Source organism: Cornus florida, unplaced genomic scaffold (assembly GCF_030987335.1).
Source record: "Cornus florida cultivar Cherokee Brave unplaced genomic scaffold, ASM3098733v1 CherokeeBrave_3.0.0_Hap2_Chr11, whole genome shotgun sequence".
Taxonomy (NCBI): Eukaryota; Viridiplantae; Streptophyta; class Magnoliopsida; order Cornales; family Cornaceae; genus Cornus; species Cornus florida.
The window spans coordinates 36134898-36160834 of NW_026775581.1; the positions used below are offsets into that span (position 1 = coordinate 36134898).

Here is a 25937-nt window from a genome sequence, read left to right on the forward strand (position 1 = left end):
CCTACTAACCCTAATTACCATAGTTTCACAATTCGATACACCATCAAATCCCTTGGGACGATCCCTACTCGCCCTATCTATATTTTATATAGAAAAAGGTAGTAGTGGCTTTCTATAAATGTAAAACTTGGCCACCTCCTAAATTCACAACTCTTCAAGCTTGACTTGGTATCGCGACCCTTGCAAAGGACCAATCAGTTTTTGGCGCCGTTGCCGGGGATTTTAAATTGGCAACATCGAATTGTGAAATTCAATTAGGATTATTACTCTTTTGATCGTGTCTTTACTTTCTTTTTATTTTCTGTTTTTGATTGCTTATTGAATTTGTTCTCCATTGACTAGGTGCATTGAGCAAGGAGCTAGCAAAGTAATTCCAAGCTAAGGAGCAAAGCAAAGCAAAGGAAAAATGCTTAAAATGAAAAATTGTTAAGTAAAATTGCTAAGCTAAGCTTTTAATTTTGGAGTTGAAGTGCTAAAGGACTATTGTGAGACCTTCTTACTCAATCTCCTTAATTAAATCGGGGGCCCACGTGGAGGCATTTATTTGATATACATTGCATTTGAAAATTGTGGTTGTGAAGTTTAATTGCATTGTTGAGAAAGTTGCTTATTCGTGTTGCATTGTGCATGCATGGTCGTCGTTCCTTGAGACCTACTCTTGTCCTTTTTGATTTGCATTTAGAATCCACTATTAGGAATCCAAGAGGAAGATGAAGTTCACATAGAACCAATCTACCAATGGACGCTCTCAATGATAATCATGTTGAAGACCTTGGTCACATAGACCAACAAGGCATCCTTCATCCTAATGTGCAAAATGATAATATGCAAGTTCCATTAGGCATGCCTAGGCCATACATTCATCAACCTCCTCATCAACAAGGCCAAATTCCAATGGGAATTCCAAGGCCAATGTATGCACCACAACCCCCCATCATTAATCAAGCTCAATATAACCAAGGTGTCCATGTTGCACCTCAAGTTGCTAATCCACCACTCGCATTGAGAGATCACTATGTGCCTAATGACTATAATGCACCCACATGCATTCAATTGCCACCATTTAGAGCACACCATTATGAGATTAAAGCACAAACTATCCAAATGGGCTAGTAACCCTAAAGTAACAATGTTGTCGGTCTGATCTGGCGTGACGTCCGAGTATCCACTTTGTTTGATTTCGCATTTCCTTTTCAAGTTGATAACTATATGATGTTGTAACTTGTTGTTTCTTATTTGTCATTCCATTTTAAGTTACAGGATATTAACTTTACGAAATTGTGGTTTATGCGTTGTATTAGAAGTTACAATGTTGCTTAAATTGCATCGATATTGAAAATCGTGCTTTGACGTTCTAATAAAGCTTAGGATTGATCCTATTGATTCATTTATAACATAGACGTTAGGTGGTATGACCCACTTCTGTTGTTTTCGTGCTTTAGATTCCAAGCTGATAGCTTTAAGAAATTGTATTTTGTTGCCTTGTATAATATGTTTTTTGTGGTTAGACTGCATTGAAGATGTAATTTGTGTTTTGATTGTTCAGCATGGCCTAGGATGATTCCTTAGACTTATTTAGAACATAGACATTAGGTGATTTGATCACTTTAGTTGTTTCTGTATTCGAGATTGCAAGTTAATACCTTTAAGAACCTATATCTTGTTGCTTTGTATAACGTGCTTATTATTTAAATGGCATAAATGATGTGATTTATGCTAGAAATACTCTAAGGTAGCTTAGGATGCTCCCTGAGTCTCCTTTCGATATAGACGTTAGATGGCATGAACCCCTTTAACATGTTTCACCTTAAGGTGATAAATTTGTAAAATGCTAGGTCGATGCATGCTCATCTCCTACGAGTAGCTTTATGTTACTCACCCCTACAATACTGGGCATATTTCAGGTACGAAGACTTGGTTCGTGACGCCTATCATTCGTTGGATGTCGTGTAGCTTTCAAGTTCCCATTTCATGCAAATATTAGCATGAAATGTCATTTTGTAGACTTATATGTCAAAATATGTATATTTGACTCTATGTATGTAATGTGTACTTAAGTACACTCCTTTCAATGTATTTGATATGTATGAGATGAGGCCGGAGGCCAATGACCATTATATTGTATTCTATGTACTTTTTAACTTAATGAAATATTGTGAAAATCTTGAAAAATCGCAAGTCATTGCTTCACCATGGTTGAATCGGGTGTGGGAATTCCATTCTCATTATTTCATAGGGTCTCATAAATCATGTTAGAAGTGTGGCCAAGGGTCAAACGGTCATTTGATCCCGTTTTGTATTTTTGGATTATGAGTTTTCATTTCAAGCTCCATTTTTGCCTTTTTGCCCGTTGGGGGGTCGGATTTTGCATCGGTGGTATTTTTAAGTCGTGGACCATTGTAGCACGTCCAAATAGGTAAGTTACGTTTGCGTGCATGGTCGTTTCCGGGTAAAACCTTATCGTTTGTGTTTTGAGCCTCTTGTGAATTCATTTCGCATTTTTTTTGCATATTCTGATCTAGGGGCATTATGGACCTTTCACGGTGAATTTATTTTCTTCTTTCAACATGGTTGAATAGAAAACATGATTTAAGGGGGGGTTTCTTTTCCGTGTTTTTCCAGAAAATGTCGTCTTAATATCGGAAATCGCTTACGAAGTTCAACTCTCAAATTTTCAATTTAGCAACTTTTTGGACCTCCATGACCAGATTTCATAGAGGGGCATTTCGGGTATTCTACATTGCATTTTTTTTTAATTCTCTCGCAAGTCACGTAGAAAATTCAATTTTGAGGGGGTTTTTTCTTTGTGTTTTTCCAGAAAAATCATCTTCTAGCCCGTTTTTGCTCTCAGTTGTAGACAGTCACTATAGCAACTTTTAACCCTCTTGTTCAGTTCTGATCTAGGGGCATTTTGGGGATTTTACTTTGAGTTTTTTTCGATTCCGTCCTTGCGGTCGAGTAGAAAACTCTATTTTAGGGGGGGTTTCTTCTTCGTGTTTTTTCAGAAAAACTCGTCTTGACCTCCGTTTGAAGCCTCAGTTCTGGGCAGATCAAAAAAAAATGTAGCAGTATCCAAGGGCTACCACCAGCCATGTCTTTGGGCGCCGGCATGCGCGCCGGTGGGCTCGCGCATGGGCGCCGTGTGTGCCATGGCCTTCGTCGGGCTGCCGCGACGTCTCAACTTCAAACCCTCGTTTCTCCCTCGTCCGGACTCCAAATCGAGTGAACTATTTTTTGAACTTGACTAATTTTTCGTTGTCTTTCCAACGGTGTGCTCGGTTGTACCCGGATCTTCCTGGATAATTACCAGTTTACCCTTTTTACCTTAAGTGCTCGTTTTTCTTTGTCATGCCGTCTCTCCTTCGTCCGGACTCCGAATCATGCGATTCTTGAGTCCATCTTAATTAGTTTTTTGTTGTCCTTCTAGCGGTGTGCTCGGTGGCACCTGAATCTACAGTTTTTAGAAATGACTATTTTGCCCCTGGGGGCTTATTTGTCATATTTTTGATCTTTTGCTTCCGCATCAGTTCTTGTTGAGTTCCACGACCTCATAGAAGGTCACTTTGACTTCTTAGAGTCTTGTTTTCTGTTTTCGCTTCCGCATTCGGATCTGTTATCGGATCATCCTTGCGGTTCATCACAGGACACGCTGGCCTAAAAACTAGGGTCGTCACAGGTGGTATCAGAGCGTCCGGGTTCGAATACCTTGGATGACGGGTTTTGGGTGCATATCATGCTCATGTTGTTTTGCTTTGATTTGTCATTTGTATCTTGATAACATGTCTTGTATGATAACATGTTCACATATTCAGGTGTTTTGGGACATCTATCATTGGTTGAGCATGCTTTTGTGTATATGCTTCTTGATAACATGTTCTGTGTCACTATCATGTTCTGGTGTGATAATATGTCTGCGTGCTTCTTGATAACGTGTTTGATTTGATAACATGCCTATTTGCTTATGTGGCAACTTGTTTACTACTTGTGTGAGTAGATAGTTATGTTATGTTGCATGTTAGCTATTTACTTTTATGTCTGGTTTTGACAGTGTCTCTTAGGATCTGTCGTATCCCTTGGATGCCTTCTTATTTCACGAGTTTCTTCCTTGGATAAAAAGAATTCATTCCGTAGGGACCCATGTAGGGAATCTTCTTGTCTGTTCTATCGGTTGATGCGAGTGAGGCTCATATGAGTGTAGAATCGCAGTCATTTTCTAGTGGGGTGAGACGTGGGCCAGGCAGGTACCATTTCATTCCCTTTCATCGTGGCTTCTAGATCTAAAGCCTTAAGCGTAATGGTGCCAGTGTCATTGTTGTCAGAGTTTTGGGATTAGCTACCCCAACTCTCGCAGATGCCTGGTTCCCACAGTGTTTTTGGTAATGATCATTTTCGACATTGATGTCATCCGTATCAATAGGTTTCTTAGAGTTGACCTGGTTGGGGCATATTATGAACTAGTGCCTTATACCGTCATGCTACCTTGCTGACGAGTAAGTGTGGGCAGGTTCTGGTCACTGTTCGTACTTCCTTGCCACTCTCTTCTTTCACTGCGTTTGACGTTTTATTTTCTTGGGATTCTCTCGGTGGTTGACGTTGAGTTAACGTGCCGATTCGTATGGGGTGTTGTCTCAGTTCATGGTTTCGCATTCCTTCAGTTAATCTTTAGACTTCAGGATTTGTCCTTCAATGCATTATGAGCTGTCTTTTGATTTGACCTTTTGTTCTGTCGTTATTCTGTTCTCTCTGGTATGTTCCTAATTTCGGGGACGACATTCCTTTAAGGAGGGTAGGTTGTAACGACCCGGTCATTTGCCTTCCTTTCCTTTTTCTTGAAATTTTAAGAATGAATTTTTTTCGTTTAATTTTCTTTTCTGAGCTTTGTTTTGTGTCGCTTAGTGTCATCTTAAGTGCTCGAAATTGGTTCTTGAGACTCTTTTCAGTGGATTGACAACTTCCTTTGAGGACCGAGTCATTTATGCATTTTCACTTTTCGGACACTATGCGCCTTTCATCCTTTTCCCTGTTTCGTCTTTTACCCAATTCTGTCTTTTCCCCATTTGTCACATTGTTGGCACAACCTCACTTCTCATGCTCGAAGTTGGTTTTTGACTTCACGTGCCTTCATCTTAAGTGGTTTCCTCGAAATACGTATCTTTACTTTTGCAATAAAGTACTCTGGTTGCACCTGGTGTCTATAGGGGCATGGATGCAAAGTTCTTTGAAATTATTTTCTTTTCTTGGGGTGTTTTTCATAAATATCTTTTGAAGATATTTTATTTTAGGGGTTTTTAAGAAAATATTTTTGGAAGATATTTTCATTCTGGGCCATAAGTGCAGTTTTCACTTTTTGGAGGGGCCACTGTGCAATTAATGAAAGTTATAGCAAAATGTCTTATTTTTAGCCTGGATCCTTGTACAGGATTCATTTTCACATTTCGTTGAGTTGTGTACTCTTGGAATTTCCTTCTGGTTGATGTTTTCCAGTTTTAGGGTTTCTGGCCCCAGTTTGCGCTAAACTTGTTTTGGGCATAACTTTCTGTTCGGGACTCGGTTTTTGACGTCGTTTCTTCCGTTGTTCATATTTTATCATTTGAAATCTTTTTTGTTCACTAAAGTTTTACCATTTGAGTGCGTCTGCTCAAATTTACTTTTTCGGACCCGACAGGGCCCATTCGGGTCACTTTTTGAGATTTCTATAAAATGGGGGTGAGATATTTCATTTTTCATCTTTTCCCCTCTTCATGCACGACCTAGAGCTCTTTTGGTTCACTTTTTCTTGATGGAAAGTCTTCGGCCTTAACGTTTGTTGTTCCCCTCGCCGTGCTCTACCTTTCCCCCTTATTAGAATTCAGTTTTGACCATTTCTTGAGTTTGGTTTTGAGATCAAGTTATGATTTTCATGGGGCTTCTTGTGGATTCTTGTTCACGGTGTTGTCCCCGACAAAACCTCTCGGTATCATCGAATTCGGAACGCTTTTATTTTGGTGAGCCTTTGGGATTTTCATCTTAAATTGAGGTAGGGGATGATCTAGGTTTAAATTCTTGTTATATAGCATGATTGTGATGCTTATACTACTTGTTTGCATGATTAAATATAAAATCTAGAGATTTTATTATTTATTTTTCTTGTACGGGATCTAATTTTCCCGGTTGCTCATGACTTGGTTTAAACATGTAGCATGATTTTATATTGCTCCTTGATATGCTCATCGTCGTGTATTAAAATTGGAACATTTGAATAAGTATTAAAAATTTTATTTAATATTTATCTTAGGTGAAAGATTAATTCACAAGGCCTTAACTAGGTTGAAATCAATATGTGTTAGCATATTAAATTAGGCTTTAGCATGCTCTCCAACATAGTTGAATTTGAAAGTGATTGGAGGTGTTTTGAAAATTAGTAATTATTAATTAATTTGCCCTGAGTGCACTATTCACTCTATTTAAATTTTGACTTGATATTCTTGACTTACATGCCATACAGCTTCACATATATTTGATTTAGAATATTCGATTAGGTTTTCAAACCCTTCATTTAATTAAATTCCTTGTTTAAGATTTAATCCTCATGGTGATATACAACTTGAAATTGAATTGTGGTATGTTAGAAAATTAAGTTTAGGTATAGTTGTTCACATATATTAAATTGGGATTAATTGCATGAGAATTGCAACTTTTAATTTATATTTAACTTTAGTGAAAGGTTAAGTCACATGGTCTTAAATTGAATGAAATAAACTTGTAATGTGATATTACATTAGTCCTTGGCATATTTTCTAAGATATGTTAAATTGAGAGCATTTAGTTAAGTTTGAAAATCTAGAGATTTTAATTAAAAGAATTAATTAAAATCTATTTTGCGGTCGCATTAGCTTAATTAAGGTTTTAGCTTGATATTTGTATTGGCCATGACTTGTTTACTAGTATATATTAATTTGGGACCATCTAAAGTTGTTTTAGAACCGTGGGATTTAAATTAGCATGATTTAATTAAAGTTCTACTTTGTTGTTCTAACAACCTAATTGAGTTTTAGAATGGATATAGCTGATGACTGTGCCATGCCCTTTAACATGTATTAAATTGAGGTTAATTGAAATTGAATCAGAAATCTAGAGAATTTAATTGTGTTTATCTGCTTAAATTCTATCAATTTGCTCCATGATCTAGTTGTGTTTTAGAAGTGGTTTTTATATTCAAATCTTGGACTTAGACTTGTTGTATATTCATTTGGTTATGTTTTGAACATTGGATAACATAGTTGCTTTGTTTGTATTCATGAGAATATGTTTTCCTTATTGAATATATTGTTACCTTGTGTAATAATTTGCATACTTCGTCTTTAACATCGTTCATGCATAGTGTGTAACGAATCGCACACTGAAGATTCGACATTCATCATATCATATTAGTTGTGGATTTAGAGCATGTATTGTATAGGTTTCCAAATTTGGTTGTGCTTAGTAGATAGTTGATTATCTTGCATATTCCTATTGATATATGCGTTGTTGCATAACTTGTTGATTTTGGAAACTTGGGGTTGTCGTTGTTTGACTATGGCTAGGACGTGGTTCTAGTATGGGGGATAGTCCCTCTATATAGTCTAGTGCGCACATAGGGAGGTCACCCATGGGCTAGTAACCCTAAAGTAACTATGTTGTCGGTCTGATCAGCCGTGACGTCCGAGTATCCACTTTGTTTGATTTCGCATTTCATTTTCAAGTTGATAACTATATGATGTTGTAACTTGTTGTTTCTTATTTGTCATTCCATTTTAAGTTATAGGATGTTAACTTTGCGAAATTGTGGTTTATGCGTTGTATTGGAAGTTCCGATATTGGTTAAATTGCATCGATATTGAAAATCGTGCTTTGACGTTCTAATAAAGCTTAGGATTGATCCTATTGATTCATTTATAACATAGACATTAGGTGGCATGACCCACTTCTGTTGTTTTCGTGCTTTAGATTCCAAGCTGATAGCTTTAAGAAATTGTATTTTGTTGCCTTGTATAATATACTTTTATGTGGTTAGACTACATTGAAGATGTAATTTGCGTTTTGATTGTTCAGCATAGCCTAGGATGATTCCTTAGACTTATTTAGAACATAGACATTAGGTGACATGATCACTTTAGTTGTTTCTGTATTCGAGATTGCAAGTTAATACCTTTAAGAACCTATATCTTGTTGCTTTGTATAACGTGCTTCCATATTGTTTAAATGGCATAGATGATGTGATTTATGCTAGAAACACTCTAAGGTAGCTTAGGATGCTCCCTGAGTCTCATTTCGATATAGACGTTAGGTGGCATGAACCCTTTTAACATGTTTCACCTTAAGGTGATAAATTTGTAAAATGTTAGGTCGATGCATGCTCATCTCCTACGAGTAGCTTTATGTAACTCAACCTTACGATACTGGGGCATATTTCCGGTACGAAGACTTGGTTCGTGACGTCTATCATTCCTTGGATGTCGTATAGCTTTCAAGTTCCCATTTCATGCAAATGTTAGCATGAAATGTCATTTTGTAGACTTATATGTCAAAATATGTATATTTGACTCCATGTATGTAATGTGTACTTAAGTACACTCCTTTCAATGTATTTGATATGTATGAGATGAGGCCGGAGGCCATTGACCATTATATTGTATTCTATGTACTTTTTAATTTCATAAAATATTGTGAAAATCTTGAAAAATCGCAAGTCATTGCTTCACCATGGTTGCATCGGGTGTGGGAATTTCATTCTCATTCTTTCATAGGGTTTCATAAATCATGTTTGAAGTGTGGCCAAGGGCCAAACGGTCATTTGATCCCGTTTTGTATTTTTGGATTCCGAGTTTTCATTCCAAGTTCCATTTTTGCCTTTTTGTCCGTTGGGGGGTCGGATTTTGCATCGGTGGTATTTTTAAATCGTGGACCATTGTAACATGTCCAAATAGGTAAGTTACGTTTGCGTGCATGGTTGTTTCCGGGCAAAACCTTATCGTTTGTGTTTTGAGCCTCTTGTGAATTCATTTCGCATTTTTTTGCATATTCTGATCTAGGGGCATTATGGACCTTTCACGGTGGTTTTATTTTCTTCTTTTAATATGGTTAAATAGAAAACATGATTTTAGGGGGGTTTCTTTTCCATGTTTTTCCAGAAAATGTCGTCTTAATATCGGAAATTGCTTACGAAGTTCAGCTCTCAGTTTTTCAATTTAGCAGCTTTTTGGACCTCCATAACCAGATTTCATGGAGGGGCATTTCGGGTATTCTGTATTGCATTGTTTTTTAATTCTCTTGCAAGTCACGTAGAAAATTCAATTTTGAGGGGGTTTTCTTCTTTGTGTTTTTCTAGAAAAATCATCTTGTAGCCCGTTTATGCTCTCAGTTGCAAACAGTCACTGTAGCAACTTTTAATCCTCTTGTTCAGTTCTGATCAGGGTTATTTTAGAGATTTCACAGTGAGTTTTTTTCGATTCCGTCTACACGGTCGGGTAGAAAACTCGATTTTAGGGGGGGTTTCTTCTTCGTGTTTTTCTAGAAAAACTCGTCTTGACCTCCGTTTCAAGCCTCAGTTCTGGGCAGATAAAAAAAAAATGTAGCAGTAGCCAAGGGCTGCCACCAGCCATGTCTTTGGGCGCCGGCATGCGCGCCGGTGGGCTCGCGCATGGGCGCCGTGTGTGCCATGGCCTTCGTCGGGCCGCCGCGACGTCTCAACTTCAAACCCTCGTTTCTCCCTCGTCCGGACTCCAAATCGAGTGAAATTTTTTTTGACCTTGACTAATTTTTCGCTGTCTTTCCAACGGTGTGCTCGGTTGTATCCGGATCTTCCTGGATAATTACCAGTTTACCCTTTTTGCCTTAAGTGCTCGTTTTTCTTTGTCATGCCGTCTCTCCTTCGTCCGGACTCCGAATCATACGATTCTTGAGTCCATATTGATTAGTTTTTCGTTATCCTTCCAGCGGTGTACTCGGTGGCTCCCGAATCTATAATTTTCAGAAATGACTATTTAGCCCCTGGGGGTTTATTTGTCATATTTTCGATCTTTTGCTTCCGCATCAGTTCTTGTTGAGTTCCACGACCTCATGGAAGGTCACTTTGACTTCTTAGAGTCTTGTTTTCTGTTTTCGCTTCCGCATTCGGATCCGTTATCGGATCATCCTTGCGGTTCATCACAGGACACGCTGGCCTAAAAACCAGGGTCATCACAAATAGGGTAGTCCCTTTTGAACTATAGAATTTCTTTCGTGCTATATCTAACTTTAGTATCAATATTTTTTTATGATGATCTCATGTCATCTTTCTCTAGATTTCACACTTTTGGCTTTTCATAATTGAGTTGTAGCTTGGGTTGACACAGCAAATGAAGCCTCAATGATTGATTGAGTGTCGTCTGGTATAATTTATAATAAAGCAAAAAAAATAATAAATTAGGGTAAAATTATTAGATTCCTTGCTGGGAATATCTCCATTCAAACAATTATAGAATTGCATATCATTGGAAGATTTGACAACAATTAACTTTTTGTCTTTCAATTTTTTAGTTTTATCAAACCTGGAAGCTCTGAATTGACCCTTGAAGGAAAAAAGGCACACAACTAATATGATTTGATATCAATGGAAGAAAGACTCTGATAGATCAAAATACTCCCAATCTTAATACATACATTTTACTTTAGGTCTTCTGTAATGACCCGATCATTTTTCTTCCTTTTCCTTTTTCTCAAATTTTACGGATAAATTTTTTTCTGTTTAATTTTCTTTTCTGAGTTCAGTTTATCATCACTTAGTGTCATCTCGAGTGCTCAGAAATGGTTTTTGAGACTCTTTCATTTGGATTGATAACTTTTTTTAAGGACCGAGTCATTTCTATATTTTCACTTTTTGGACACTATTCACTTTTCGTCCTTTTCCCTGTTTGTCACTTTGTTGGCATAACCTCACTTTTCGTGCTCAAAATTGATTTTTGACTTCACATACCTTCATTCTAAGTGGTTTCCACGAAATACGTATCTTTACTTTTGTAGAAAAGTATTCTGGTTGCTCCCGGTGTCTATAGGGGCATGGATGCATAGTTCTTCAGAAACATTTTCTTTTCTTGGGGTGTTTTTCATAAATATCTTTTGAAGATATTTATTTTAGGGGTTTTTGAGAAAATATCTTTTGGAAGATATTTTCATTCTGGGCCAATTTTGCAGTTAACCCTTTTTGTATCGGCCATTATGCAATTAACGAAAGTTATTGTAAAATATCTCATTTTAAACTTGGATCCTCATACGGGATTCATTTTCACATTTTGTCAGGTCATGTACTCTTAGAATTTCCTCTCGGATGTTATCCCCAGTTTTAGGGATTTCTGACCCCGGTTGCCGCCGAACTTGTTCGGGGCATATTTCTCTACTCGGGACTCAGTTTTTGACGTGTTTCTTTCGTTGTTCATATTTTCTCATTTTGGTTCTTTTTCATTCACAGAGTTTTTTCATTTGAGCACGTCTGCTCAAATTCCACTTTTCCAAACCCGTGGGACCCTTTCGGGGCACTTTTAGGGTTTTTCGATAAATAGGGGACTTAATGTCAAAAAATCAGATGTTGTCAACTCTTTCCCCTCTCTTGGTCAGCCATCCATGGTAGCCATGGCTGCCACCTTCTTTTCTTCTTTTCCACATTCTTCCCTCGTGTAAAATGTCGTAGTGCCTTAACATTTATTGAAGGCCTTGACAACGCGCACCTTTCCCCCTTATTTGAATCCATTTTCGACCACTTTTGAGTTTGAGTTTAGGTTTTGATTTTCATGGTACCTCAAAGGTTAAAGTTATTCCTGTCGTTGTCCCTGATATAACCCCGCGGTATCGTCAGATTCGGAGCACTTTTCTTTCGGTGGGAAATTGAGATTTTCATCTCAAATTGAGGTAGGGGATGTCTTAGGTTTATATCTTGGTTATATTGAGTGTATTTCATGCTTATACAACTTATTCACATGCCTTTGTATTAAATCTAGAAAGTTTATTATTTATTTTTCTTGTATGAGATTTAATTCTCCCGGTTGGTTATAGCTTAGTTTAAACTTATGGCATGCTATTATATTATACCTTGATATGTTCATTGACATATATTAAATTGAGAGTATTTGGATATTTTTCTTGAATGAAAATTTAATTCATGTGGCCTTATCTAGCTTGAAATCAATATGTGATGTCATATTATATTAGGCCCTAGCATACTCTTCAACATATGTGAATTTGAGAGTATACAAAGATGTTTTAAAATCTAGAGATAATTAATTAATTTATTCCCAATGTACTATTCACTCCATTGGATTTCCAACTTGATATTATGGATGTGCATGCCATATACTTTCACATATATTAAATCAGAAATATTTGATTAGGTTTTGAAACCTTTCATTTATTATTTTTCTTGTATGAAGGTTTAATTATCATGGTTGTAGCTTGCATGGAATTCACTTATATTAGGCTATTAAATCAAGTCTTGGCACGTTTTATAACATACTTTAATTTGAGAGCATTTGGATGAGTTTTAAAATCTAGAGATTTTAATTAAAATAATTAATTAAAACATATTCAATGGTTCCATGAGCTCGATTAAGTTTCTAACTTAGTATTCATGACTTCCTTGACAAGTTCCTTCACGTGTATCAAATTGAGAATAAAGGATAAGTTTTGAAACTTATATTTAATTATTTTCCTTATATGAAACTTAATTTACATGGTTGTATCTTCTATGGAATGAACTTGTAACTTGATATTAAACTTGTCTTTGACGTGACCTTTGACATGCCTTTTTCAAAGAATATTTAGAGTTGCCTTGTAGTCTTGAGAATTTAATTCTTTAAGTTGATTAAATTCCATTCTATACTTCTATCGAGTTAACTATGCTTTAATATTGAACTCTTGTCAATCTTATGAATCGGACTTGTATTTCATGGGGCTTTTAGCTTTTTACCATGTATCTAGACTTCTTGTAACTAGACTTCTTGTAACTTGATTTCATTAAGGTAGTTAATGAACAAGCACGATTGTCTTGGAATGATTTAATTACTCATGTGTCGCTTAGTAAATAATTGAATCATATGTCTTATACTTGTGGTATATTTACATCAATGTATTCTATGTGCTATATATCTTGGTTGTAGTCTATATAGATGCCCACTTTGATTTCTTAACATTTCACATGCCATCATAGTTGAGGACTTAGGGCATGACTTGTGTGTTCCAAAATCTTGGTTGTGCATGGAATGTGGTTTAATGCATTACTTGTATCTTGATACTATCTTAAATTGCACAACTTGTTGATTTGGGAACTTGGGATATCAATCAAGAATTGATATAGCTAGGACTTGGTTCTAGTACGGGAGATAGAAAACTCCTTACACTATAGTGCACACTAGGAGAAGGTACCCATGGGTTAGTAGCCCTAAAGTGAGCCCAAGAATATAGTTTTAATCCGGGCGATATCCGAGTATCCACATTGGTTGATTTCACTCTTTAAATTTCAAGTTGCTATTCCTTGAAGATTTAAAACTTTTCGTGTTATGTGGAATGCTCCAATCTTGTTAATTGCATAGATATTATGCTTTATCTTCGATTTCACTCCTTGAATTTCAAGTGTTATTCCTTGAAGATTCAAGAACCTTTTCCTATTTTATAGAATATTTCAACCTTATTACATAGCATAGATATTATGCCTTGTCCTTGATTTCTTGTACTATTCTTATTGTGTTAATTGGAATGTTCCAATCATGTTAATTGCATTGATAATGTAGTTCTTTTAAACTTATATCTGAGTATTCTTCTTGTCGTGTTAATTGGAATGTTCCAACCAAGTTAATTGCATTGATAATGTGATCTTTGTATTCAAGCATCCTTTTTGTCGTTTGTATAGATTATTCCAAACCTTGCTTAATTGCATTGATGATGTGATTCATGCTAACTTATAAACTTGTCGCGTTCTTTGGATTATCCCAAACTTGATTCATTTAATATATGTATATATATATCATGATTCATGTTGATTTATACTTATGATGCTCATTGAGTCTCATTTTGACATAGACGTTAGGTGGCATGAGCCCCTTTAACATGTTTCACCTTAAGGTGATGAAATTGTAAAATGTTAGGTTGATGCATGCTCATCTCCTATGAGTAGCTTTATGTTACTCACCCCAAAGTTACAGGGGTCATTTTTCAGGTATGAAGACTTGGTTCGTGGTGCTCATCACTCCTTGCATGACTTGTAGCTTTTACGTGTACGTTTCATGCAAATGTTAGCATAAAATGTCATTTTGTAGACTTATATCAAAACTTGTATATTTGATTCTAAGTATATATTGTGTGCCTAAACACACCTTTTGACTTTCATTTTATATGTATGACATGAGGCCAAGGGCCAAGCACGTTTATATTTACACTTGTACTCATTTGATGCCGGATTTTGTTTAAAAATGTATTTTCATCAACTTTGGAGGTGTAGCATCTAACATTTTGTAAACGAATTGTAATGAGGCCGTAAGCCATTATAGCATGTTTAAAATGTTATATTACACTTGCGTGCATGTTCATATCACCATACAACAGAGTATAATGTAAATTGATCATACTATGGGGGATGCAAATGAGACTTAAGAATTCTTTTCAGCCTTGGTACATAATAAGCCTGATTTTCACATTTTCGACTTGTTTCGATCGACCGGTGACTCATTTCGGTTGACCTCCAATAGCCAAAATCACTATTCAGGTCCATTTCGGTCGACCGATTCTTCATTTCGGTTGACCTAAATGATTTTCCTTCATTTTTTTGAATTCGGACCATTTTTTGTTCATTTCGGTTGACCAAAATGCCATTTTGGTCGACCTAAATAGCCCACACTCATATGCCTCTTCAATTTTGTTTCAGCACTGTTGTTCCGACTTCAAACGATCTTATCTTCCTCATTTGTAATCCAAATGGGGTGATTCTTGAGCCTAAATTCAAGGATTTTGAGTTAGATTTCCAATGGTATTAATGCCATTCTTAGATTCAAACCATTTGAAAGTAGAAACCCACTAAGTCTTTCATACTAAGCTCTAGGAGCTTGTTTCAAACCATATAAAGCTTTGGTCAATTTATAAATGTGATTTGGATTGTCATAGCTTTCAAAGCCCGGTGGTTGTTCTACAAATACTTCTTCATCTATAAAACCATTCAAGAAAGTGCTCTTTATATCCATTTAAAATAATTTGAAATTTTTAAGAGATGCAAATGCAAGTAACATTCTTATACCTCAACGGGAGCAAAAGCCTCTTCATAATCTATACCTTCTTCTTGGTTATAGCCTTTTGCAACAAGTCTAACCTTGTTCCTAACAATAGTTCCTGACTCATCCTTTTTGTTTCTAAAAACCCATTTTGTGCCAATAATTATTTTATTTTGAGGATTAATGACAAGATGCCAAACCTTGTTCCTTTTGAATTGAATGAGTTCTTCTTGTATTGCCAAAAGCCAAGATTCATCATTTTCAGCCTCATATATATTTTTAGGTTCGAATTGAGAAACAAATTGCATACATTTCTCCATTATGACCTTGTGCTAGCACCTTTGGATGGATCACCAATAATTTGGTCAATGGGATGATTATGAACTAACTTCTATTCATTTGGAGTAGTTTTATTTTGAGAGGTATCATTACTTGAATTGGAACTTTGATAGATATCAATAGGAGACTCATTTATGTTGAGTTCATTGATACTCTTCTCAAGCTCTATAGGGGACCTATTTGTATTAAGTTCATTGATACCCTTTTCAAGTTTAACTTCTTTATCATTGTCCATCACACTTTTTATGGGAGAGGTTGGGGATTCATCAAACACAACATGTATGGATTCAACCATAACTAAGGCCCTCTTGTTATAAACTCTATATGCTTTACTTCTAGAGGAATATCCAAGAAAAATGCCTTCATCGGATTTAGCATCAAATTTTACTAGATTATCCTTGTCATTGAGGACAAAGCATTTATACCCAAAGACTTTAAAATAACTAATATTAGGTTTTCTTTTGTTCTATAACTCATAAGGTGTTTTGTTGAGAATCTTTCTAATAACAACTATATTTATAACATAGCATGAAGTGTTTACGGCTTCGGCCCATAGAGATCTAGGTGATTTTTGCTCATTTAGCATGGTTCTAGCCATTTCTTGAAAAGATCTATTTTTCCTTTCAACAACACCGTTTTGTTGGGGAGTAGTGATTGTAGCCATTTTTGTCGCAAAATCTTTCAACGTCTTGATTGTCAAACTCTCTACCCCTATTACTTCTAATGGTTTTAATTTTACATTCCTTTTCGTTTTCGACTCTTTTGCAAAATTTTGAAAGAATTGAATGAGCCTCATTTTTGCGTGCAAGAAAGAATACCCAAGTGAATCTAAAGTAGTCATCTACAATCATAAAGGCATAAAGTTTACCACCAAGACTAGAAATTTTCTCTGATCCAAAAAGATCATTGTGAATCAATTCAAGTGGTCTAGAAGTGGTTATATCCTTTTTCTTTTTGAAAGAAGACTTGATTTGCTTACCGATTTGGCAAGCACTACATGGTTTATCTTTTGAAAAATTTGTCTTAGGGAGACCTTTGACAAGTTCATTTTTAGATAATCTTGAGATTAAATCCATGCTAGCATGACCTAACCTTCTATGCCACAACCAACTATGTTCATTTGATGACATAAAACATTTAACATCTTGTTCTTGAAGTTTACCTAATAGCAAGTTTACATTACCACTTTTAGGAGCACAAAATATTTAAGATTCATTTCTTTTAACAATGCATTTATTTGATTTAAAAGTCACATCAAATCCATTATCACAAAGTTAACTAACACTAAATAGATTATGCTTTAAACCTTCAATAAGTAAAACATGTTCAATTAATAAAGAGGAAGAAATACCTATGATCCCAATGCCAATTACCTAGCCTTTAGAGTTGTCTCCAAATGTTACGCTTCCTCCGTTGTATGCTTCTAGAGAGGAGAATTTTATGCGATCACCCGTCATATGTCTTGAACATCCGCTATCTAGAAACCATTTGTCCTTGGAAGATGTGGAGACCTTGAAACCATCCTACAAAAGAGATTTCAAATATTTTCACTTGGTACCCAAATCTTGTTGGGTCCATGGGAGTTAGCTAAGAGCACATATGTTCTTTTAAGAACCCATTTCTTTATGATCTTAGGCTTTCTCTTTGAACAGTCTTGAATAAGATGACCCATTCTTTTACAATAATTGCATCTAGAATTTCTATTCTTGCTTTTGACAAAGTAGTTGGCCAAGGGCTCTCTCTTTTTTAATAGACATGCTTTCTTGTAAAAAGGGTCATATCCTAATCCTTTTTTTATTAAAGACACTTCTTTAAGCACCTAGCATTAGTTCTAGATTTTTGGTACCTTGAGTAAACTTTGCTAGACCATCAATTTGATCTTCAATGATTAACTTCAAGGATTCATTTTTAGAGATAAGTTCAGGTGATCCAGTTTCTTTAAGTGACATGCATTCCTTTTTTAAGCATTCATTTTCATTTAGAAGAGTTTGAAGTTTGTTTTCAACGATAAGTTTTTCCCTTCTTTGAGAGGCACATTTTTTGAACATTTTACCTAGTTCATCATACAATTCCTTAAAACCATCAAGTAATCCATTATATGCATCAACCAAATCATCATAAGACATTTCACATTCAGAAGAAGAGTCAAAATTAGAATTTTCCTCATCCCTGTTTGCCATGAGACAAATGATGGCTTTCTCTTCATCGCTTTCGGAGCCATTTGAGTCGTCATCTTCCCAAGTGGCTTGCATTGCTCTTTTCTTTTTCTTTTCCGCTTTATAGGCATGACAATCGGCTTTGAAATGTCCCAGTTTTCCACAATGAAAACAAGTAGGGGTGTCTCGTTTGCTTTGTTCATTAGATGATTCACCCTTTTTGAACCTTCCTTTGTTGAATTTCTTCCTATGAAGGAATCTTTTGAAGGATTGAGTGATGAGAACCAGATCATCATTTTCACTTTCATTGTCGGCAACTTCCTTTTCTATTTGAGATGCTTTGAGAGCAATTTCCTTCTTTCGATGATGATCTCCTTTTCTATCTTTTAGGGTGATCTCCCATGTGAAAAGAGAGCCAAGGAGTTCATTTAACTCAAGTGTGTTGAGATTGTGAGCTTCCTTAATTGCCATTGCTTTTGCATCCCATTTTTCAGGTAAGTTTCTTAGAATTTTCCTTGCAAGATCAGAGTTAGTCATAGTTCTGCCAAGATGTTTCAAGCCATTTATAATGTCAGTAAATCTCACAAACATTACACTAATGGACTCGTTTTCATTCATATGAAACAATTCATATTGATGCATAAGAATGTCAATTTTGGATTCCTTGACTTGTGAAGTTCCTTCATAAGTAACCTGGAGTTTATCCCAGATTTCTTTAGCTATGGTACAAGTAGATACTCTATTATATTCACTAGGACTTATAGCACAATTTAGATTGACTTTAGCTTTGGCATTTAAGGAAATAAGTTTATAATCCTCGGTGTCCCATTCAGCTTCAGTTTTAGGGATTCTTCTTGTGTTAACAACTTTCATTGGAACAAAAGGTCCATTAACTATAACTAGCCAAATTTGATAGTCTACGGATTGAAAAAAGTCTATCATTCTATTTTTCCAATATCCATAGTTTATTCCATTGAACCAAGGAGGTCTAGTATTAAATTAACCTTCTTGATGAAGATGACCATTTAAGTTTGCCATGATCGTTCTCTAATACACTTAAGCTTTTTCAATAGAGTTCTAGCTCTGATACCAATTGTTGCCCAAGTATAGACTCTAGAGGGGGGGTGGGGGGTGAATAGAGTCTAAGCAAACTAAGGTCAATTTTTCATTTTAATTAACTAACTAGGACTTAGCTTAGTATCCTTGATAATTATTAATGAAATCTATCTGAATTATAAACTTCAAAGGATAATATTTATCAAATAAAATATGAAGCAATGAATGTAAGAGATAGAGATAGAGATTGTAAACATATACTCAGCGATTTTAGCGAGGTTCGGAAACTCCTACTCCTCGGCTCAAGACCCCTCTTGAGACTTCCCAATTCACTATGGCTTCAACTTGCTGGTGGAGAGCAAACCTTTTTACAAAAAGCTCTTCCTTGCTTCTAAGTGCTAAGAGAAACACCTTTTCTTAGTCTTCTTTGGGCCACACTAGCCCTTACAAGATTTGAACAAGATTGATGAAGTACAAGATGATCTCTCTTAAATCTAAAGTACAAGATTCAGCTCACTCTCGAGTATGTATGAATAAATTGAAGCTCAATACTCTTTAAGGATATGAAGTATGCGAATTATGATAAAAAGGTTCTAAGATTGCAAGAATATGTTTCTTAATGAATGCAATACCTTTTTATGAAGTTTAAAAGTCATTATATAGTCTTTCAGATCTAACTGATATGAATTCTAGCTGTTGGACACACACTTCGAGGCAAAATAGCCGTTTAAATTTTGAATCTGTGCAGGTTCGGTCGACCGAAAAGAACCATTCTTGTGTTTCGGCAGACCAAAATAACTTAGTGGTTATCTTATACTTTCTATTTTGGTAGGCCGAAATGATTTAGCCTTTTGTTTCGGTCGACCGAAATAGTTTGAGCCCTGAATGTAAAAGTCTCTGTTTGAATCGGTCGTCCGATTCATTTAGCCCTTCTATTTTGGTCGTCTGAAATAACTAGAGACTTGGGATATGATTTTATTTTGGTAGACCGAAATAAATTGGAGTTCTATTTCGGTAGGCCGAAATAGCTTGATGCACAATTCCAAAACTCTCTGTTTACATCGGTCGACTGTTTCAATGTGTCCTTCCATTTTGGTCGACCAAAATGGAATTTGAATCTTAGGAACATGTTTGATGGTGTTTAAACTTGGTCCAATGTTCCTTAAACTTGATGAATGTGTTTTTATGCATGGTTTTGAGAGTAAGAGCTTTAAGATGTTCATTTATGCTTTAATAAAGTTTCCTAAAAAGCTCACCATCCTAGCTAACCCCTTTTGATGCGATCTTGATGACTTCACTTAGAATCTTTATTCCTTTTGTCTTTTTCTCGTATCTTCAAGATGCTTCTTTATTTGAGCTTTTATCTGTAATGTCTTGGATTTAATGAAGGCTTAGATCTCTAATTTTGCTAAGGTAGACATTAGTACGTAAAGAACATCATTAATAAATTATGATCATCAAAAGTCTTGGATTCAAGATCAACAAGATGGATGGTTTTGAAATGGGAAGTGACATAGCATGGCATTACATTTCATGGTGCGACATTGTTTGTTTTTAGCCTTGTAATTGTATTGTATTCTTCCTCGATATAGCATGATCCTGTTTCCTTTATTTCTATTCATTGTTTGGATTCACAGGGTTACAAGAAGTGTGTCTTAGGCACCACCTACTAAGCAATTTTGCTTACCCCTTATTATAAATGTGATGGCCCAAAATTTTCAACCCGGTGCGTCAGTGATGAACCGAAAGTGATCCGATAACGGATCTGAAATGCGAAAGCTAAAGGTAAACCAAGGTCTCTAGAGATAGGAGTCACTCCTAAGACACAAATGTGACCCTTCATGAGGTTATGGAACTTAAAGAGGACAAAAACGGAAACAAAGGTCAAAAGGACAAAATTTGCTATCGAAGGGGCAAAAAGGTCAATTCACTATTAAAAGGAGAGACTTGACTCTAAACAAGTCAAAAAATGTTAATACAACCTAATCTACTCATTTTGAAACATTCCAAGAGGTTCCATGAACATTGGCTAAGAATCCCACAAAATGCCCCGTCCCGATTGAAGTGAAAACTGACACTGCTTCACTAAAATATACATAACTCCCACCACCTTTGGAACCTGAGAATGGGATTGGTACCATTGGAAATTTGACTCAAAATCCTTGAGTTTAGGCTCAAGAATCACCCCATTTGGATTAGAAATGAAGAAGTTATGACTTGTTGAAGTCGGATGATTAGTGTTGGAACTCTACAGAGACTAGGCTCGGGATCAAGCTATTTTGGTTGACCGAAATGGACTTTCGGATGACCAAAATGAAAGTTCTGAGACCTGAAATCATGAAGAAAAGGCTCGTGTTGCTTCAGTAGACCAAAATAAAGGTTCGGTCGACCGAAATGACTCATGAACAGTGCATTTGGCTACTGGAATGTGATTATACTGTGCATTGGCAATTCCATTTGCCATCGGTTGACCGATATGGAGTTTTTGTCGACTAAAACACCACGAAAAGCTACTAAGAAGGCTGCTATGAGTCCAAGGTGTTAAGGTTCAACCTCAACTTTGAATCCCATGATGTTTTGGTTCACAATGAATATGTAAAATTGATTTTTCATAAGTTTTGAGAATGTGAACATGTCAACAACTTTGATATGAATAAATAAACATAAAACAATGGCCCATGGCCTCATACACATCATTTACAAGATTTTCATATGTCAAACCTCAAACTTTGGTTTAAATACACTTTTGATGCAAAGGTTGATACCAAAAGTGTCTAAGTACAAAAGTATACATGTTTGGCCCATGGCCTCTTTACATACATGTTTATAATGGCAAAAGTAAATGTTTGAGTGTCATTACATATCATGAAAGCTACTAAAGCTCCAAAAGTACCATACACCCATGGCATTCAAAATATGATATCAAAAGAAAGGCATGCTAAACACTTGCATGTCAATATACAAAAATGCTTCATTTAGCTCAAAAGCTTCTAAGGATGATGAGCATCCAAGAACATAGTCTCTTTACATGAAAAACAACCCAAACCACTAGGGTGAGTAATCAAGTTACTCGTAGGATGTGGTGCATGCGCATACCTTATAGTTTTAAGAATAATGGGAACCAAACATAGGCCATCACAAGGGTGCATTCCACCTAACGTTGATAATCCCATGGTGCTCTAAGGGATCATCTCAAGGTATACAAATGTTGAAACGGTAAACACATAACATCCAAGTATACATAAGCAAGTACACTAACCACATTAAACTAAGATTTACCAAAACGCAAGCTACAAGAAATCCATGATTTACAACTTAGAAAGTAATGCGAAATCAAGTAATGGAAAGACTAGGATATGTGGCCATAAGACCATATAAGTTATTTTGGGTAATTATGACCCACAAGGTACTACCTAGTGCGCACTATGACTTAGGAGAATTCCTATCCTCCGTACTAGAGCCAAACTCTAGCCATTAACTAAGCTTTCCTCCAATGGTAGATTTGCTAGGGTTCAAGAGAGATAAAGAAATGAAGAAGGTAAAGTGTAAAATGGTGAGTGGAAGGGCTAGAAATCCTCCCCTCACTATGTGCTCTTGCACTACCTCTTACACACACACAATGCAAGACTAAACCTTGATCCTATACTTGTCACTAATCTAATGCCTCTTCCAAGACTAAATCCCAAGCCCACACTTGTCACAAATCAAAGGCTAACATGTGCACTAATCTAAGGCCAACACATGGATGAATCTCCACCCACCAAATTTCAAGAAGTCATGGTGCCAAGTCTCTTCACCTAAATGCCAACAAATGGCTCCATGAGAGTGTGACACTTGTCACACTTTCCAAAAATTGCAAAAGGTCCTTTTTCAAAATATCTTCTAAAATAAATTACAAAAAGGTCCCTAAAACGAAAAATAATTATATTACATAATTACACTAAAACCCCAAAAATTATAAATAATTACATATTCATGCCATTTACAAGAAAAGTACTAATCTAGCATGCTTTTCAAGAAAAATAAAAATACCAATGTCATGGAAATCAAATACCATGAATGTATACAAAACTGGAATCAAATCCGAGCACAACAAGTGAGGTTATGCAAGGAAAAACGAAAAATGACTAAAGGACGAAATAGGGAAAAGACAAAAAAAAAAAAAAAAAAAAGATGAAAAAAGAAAATTGCCGAAAATGGAAAAGGAGGAAAAAGACCGGGTCATTACAACCTACCCTCCTTAAAAGGATTTCGTCCCCGAAATCGAGTCGTACCTGAAAGAGAGAACAAATGGGGATACCGAGAGTGAACCTCCTATTCGAGCTCCCAGGTAGCCTCCTCAACGCCGTGATGTCTCCACATGACCTTAACCAATGTAATGGTCTTGGTCCGCAGAACCTGCTCCCGTGAATCAAGAATCTGGACCAGACATTCCTCGTAGGTCACATCCTCATCAACAACAACATATGTCCACCGTAAAATATGCGATGGATCCGGCTCGTACTTCCTCAACATAGATACTTGGAAAACGTCGTGAACCCTATCCAGGTCTGGCAGCAATGCCAAACGATAAGCAACTTCATCGACGCGCTCCAAAATCTGAAATGGTCCAATGAACCTAGGAGACAACTTGCCTGTTTGTCTAAATCTCAGAAGTCCCTTCCGTGGAGAAATCTTAAGAAAGACGTGGTCCCCTACCTCAAGAACAAGGATCTCCTCCTCTTGTCAGCGTAACTTCTTTACCTACTCTAAGCTGTAGCCAACCGCTGCCGAATCAACTTGATCTTCTCCGTGGTCTCAAAGACAATATCAGGACCCAAGGCGACTGTATCACTTACCTCGGTCCAACAAACTGGAGATCTGCAAGGTCTGCCATACAATGCTTCAAAAGGTGCCATGCCAATGCTGGTCTGGTAACTGTTGTTGTAGGCAAACTTAACAAAGGGTAAGTTGTCTTCCCAACTACCCCCAAAATCCAAAATGCAAGCCCTTAGCATATCCTCCAATATCTAAATGATACGCTCTGACTGACCATCAGTCTGAGGATGGAATGCCGTGCAGAAATGAAGCCCTATGTCAAGAGGCTCCTCAAAACTCTGCCAAAAGTGAGACATGAAACTAGGATCCCTATCTAAAACAATGGATACCAGAACCCCGTGAAGCCTGACAATCTGCCCCACATATAGTCCACTAAGCCTCTCTGCATCATCTGTCACTGCCATAGGCAAAAAATGAGCCGTCTTAGTCAATCTGTCAACAATGACCCAAACGGCACCATTCACTGCCTTGGATCTCGGAAGTCCCGTCACGAAATCCATAGTGATGTGCTCCCACTTCCACTCTGCCACTGGTAGTGGTTACAACAAACCTGCCGGTCTCTGATGCTCTGCCTTCACTTGTTGACAAGTAAGGCATTTAGCCACGAACTGAGAAACATCCCGTTTCATGCCTTTCCAACAAAATTGTCTCCGCAAATTGTGATACATCTTCGTACCTCTAAGATGAACTGCGAGTCGAGAATGGTGAAAATCCTGAAGAACAACGTCACGACAAGGCAAAGGAACAAACATCCTCCCTCTGTACCTGAGACCATTGTCTGAATGTAAGGTCCAACCCTCTACATTCCCGCCGCCTGAAATCTGATCGTGGATGGACTTCATCTCCCTATCCTCCTGTTGGGCCTCAATAACTCTGCTAACAAAAGCTGGTTGAGCCACTAGGCTGAACAAAATAGCCGGTGAAACATCCTCATACAACTACAAACCAAGATCTACAAGCTCTTCTAGCATCTTCTATCTGTGAATGGAAATGCTAGCAAGAGTACCCCGTGACTTCCTACTTAATGCATCGACCACTACATTGGCCTTCCCTGGGTGATACTACAACACAAAGTCATAGTCCTCTATGAACTCAACCCATCTGCACTGTCTCAAATTCAAATCCTTCTAAAAGAAAAGATATTTGAGACTCTTGTGATCGGAGAAAACTTCGAACTTCTCCCCATACAAATAGTGTCTCCACCCTTTAAGGGCAAAGATAACTGCTACCAACTCCAAATCATGTGTCGGATAGTTTAACTCGTGAGTCTTCAACTATTGAGACCCATAAGCTACCACCCATTCAGTCTGCATCAGAACACAACCCAAACCTTCTCGCGAAGCATCACAATAGACCACGTAACCCAAACCATGTTCAGGTATGATCAAAACTGGAGCTGATGTCAACCTGACCTTCAACTCCTGAAAAGCAAAATCACAAGCCTCATTCCATATGAACTTGACTCCCTTGCGAGTAAGTCGAGTCATAGGTGCCGCTAGGCGAGAGAAATCCCGAACAAATCTCCTGTAATAGCCGGCTAGGCCAAGAAAGCTCTGAACGTCAAACACTATCTTCGGACGCTCCCAATCCATCATAGACTCAATCTTCGATGGATCCATTGCAACATCGCCCCCTGACACAACATGTCCAAGGAACTTCACCTCTGGTAGCCAAAATTCGCATTTCTCGAACTTAGCATACAATCGGTTATCCCTAAGGATATGTAAAACTGCTTTCAAGTGATACTTATGCTCCTCTCTCGAAGCTGAGTACACGAGAATGTCATCAACGAACACCACCACAAACTTGTCAAGGTAGTCACTGAATACACGGTTCATCAAATCTATAAAAGCTGCTGGAGTATTGGTCAAACCAAATGGCATCACCAGGAACTCATAATGGCCATATCGTATATGAAAAGCGGTCTTGGATATATCCTCATCCTTAACCCTTAACTGATAGTATCCCGATCTCAGATCAATCTTCGAAAAGCTTGTCGCTCCCTTCAACGGATCAAACAAGTCATCAATTTTAGGCAAAGGATATCTGTTCTTGATCGTAGCGTGATTCAACTTGCGATAATCGATGCAAAGTCTCAAAGACCCATCCTTCTTCTTCACAAAAAGAACTGGTGCTCCCCATGGTGAAGCACTAGGACGAATAAAGCCCTTAGCTTTCAAATCATCCAACTGACTTTTCAACTCATCAACCTCTGCCAGTGCCATACGGTACGGTTCCATAGAGATGGGTACCGTACCGGGAATGACGTCAATGGCAAAAATAACTTCCCTTAAAGAAGGTAACTCTGTCAGTTCCTCTGGAA

General features: G+C 37.1%; 1 protein-coding gene across 1 annotated transcript in view; it reads right to left on the bottom strand.

Moving 5' to 3' along the window:
* Window positions 1–18613, bottom strand: part of LOC132280955 (uncharacterized) — a 71101-nt gene extending 52488 nt beyond the window's left edge. Inside the window, exon 1 of the mRNA XM_059782702.1 lies at window positions 17431–18613. Within this exon, the coding sequence (XP_059638685.1) occupies window positions 17431–18613 (1183 nt within the window). The remainder of the gene's footprint in view (window positions 1–17430) is intronic.
* Between the last annotated feature and the right edge of the window lie 7324 nt (window positions 18614–25937).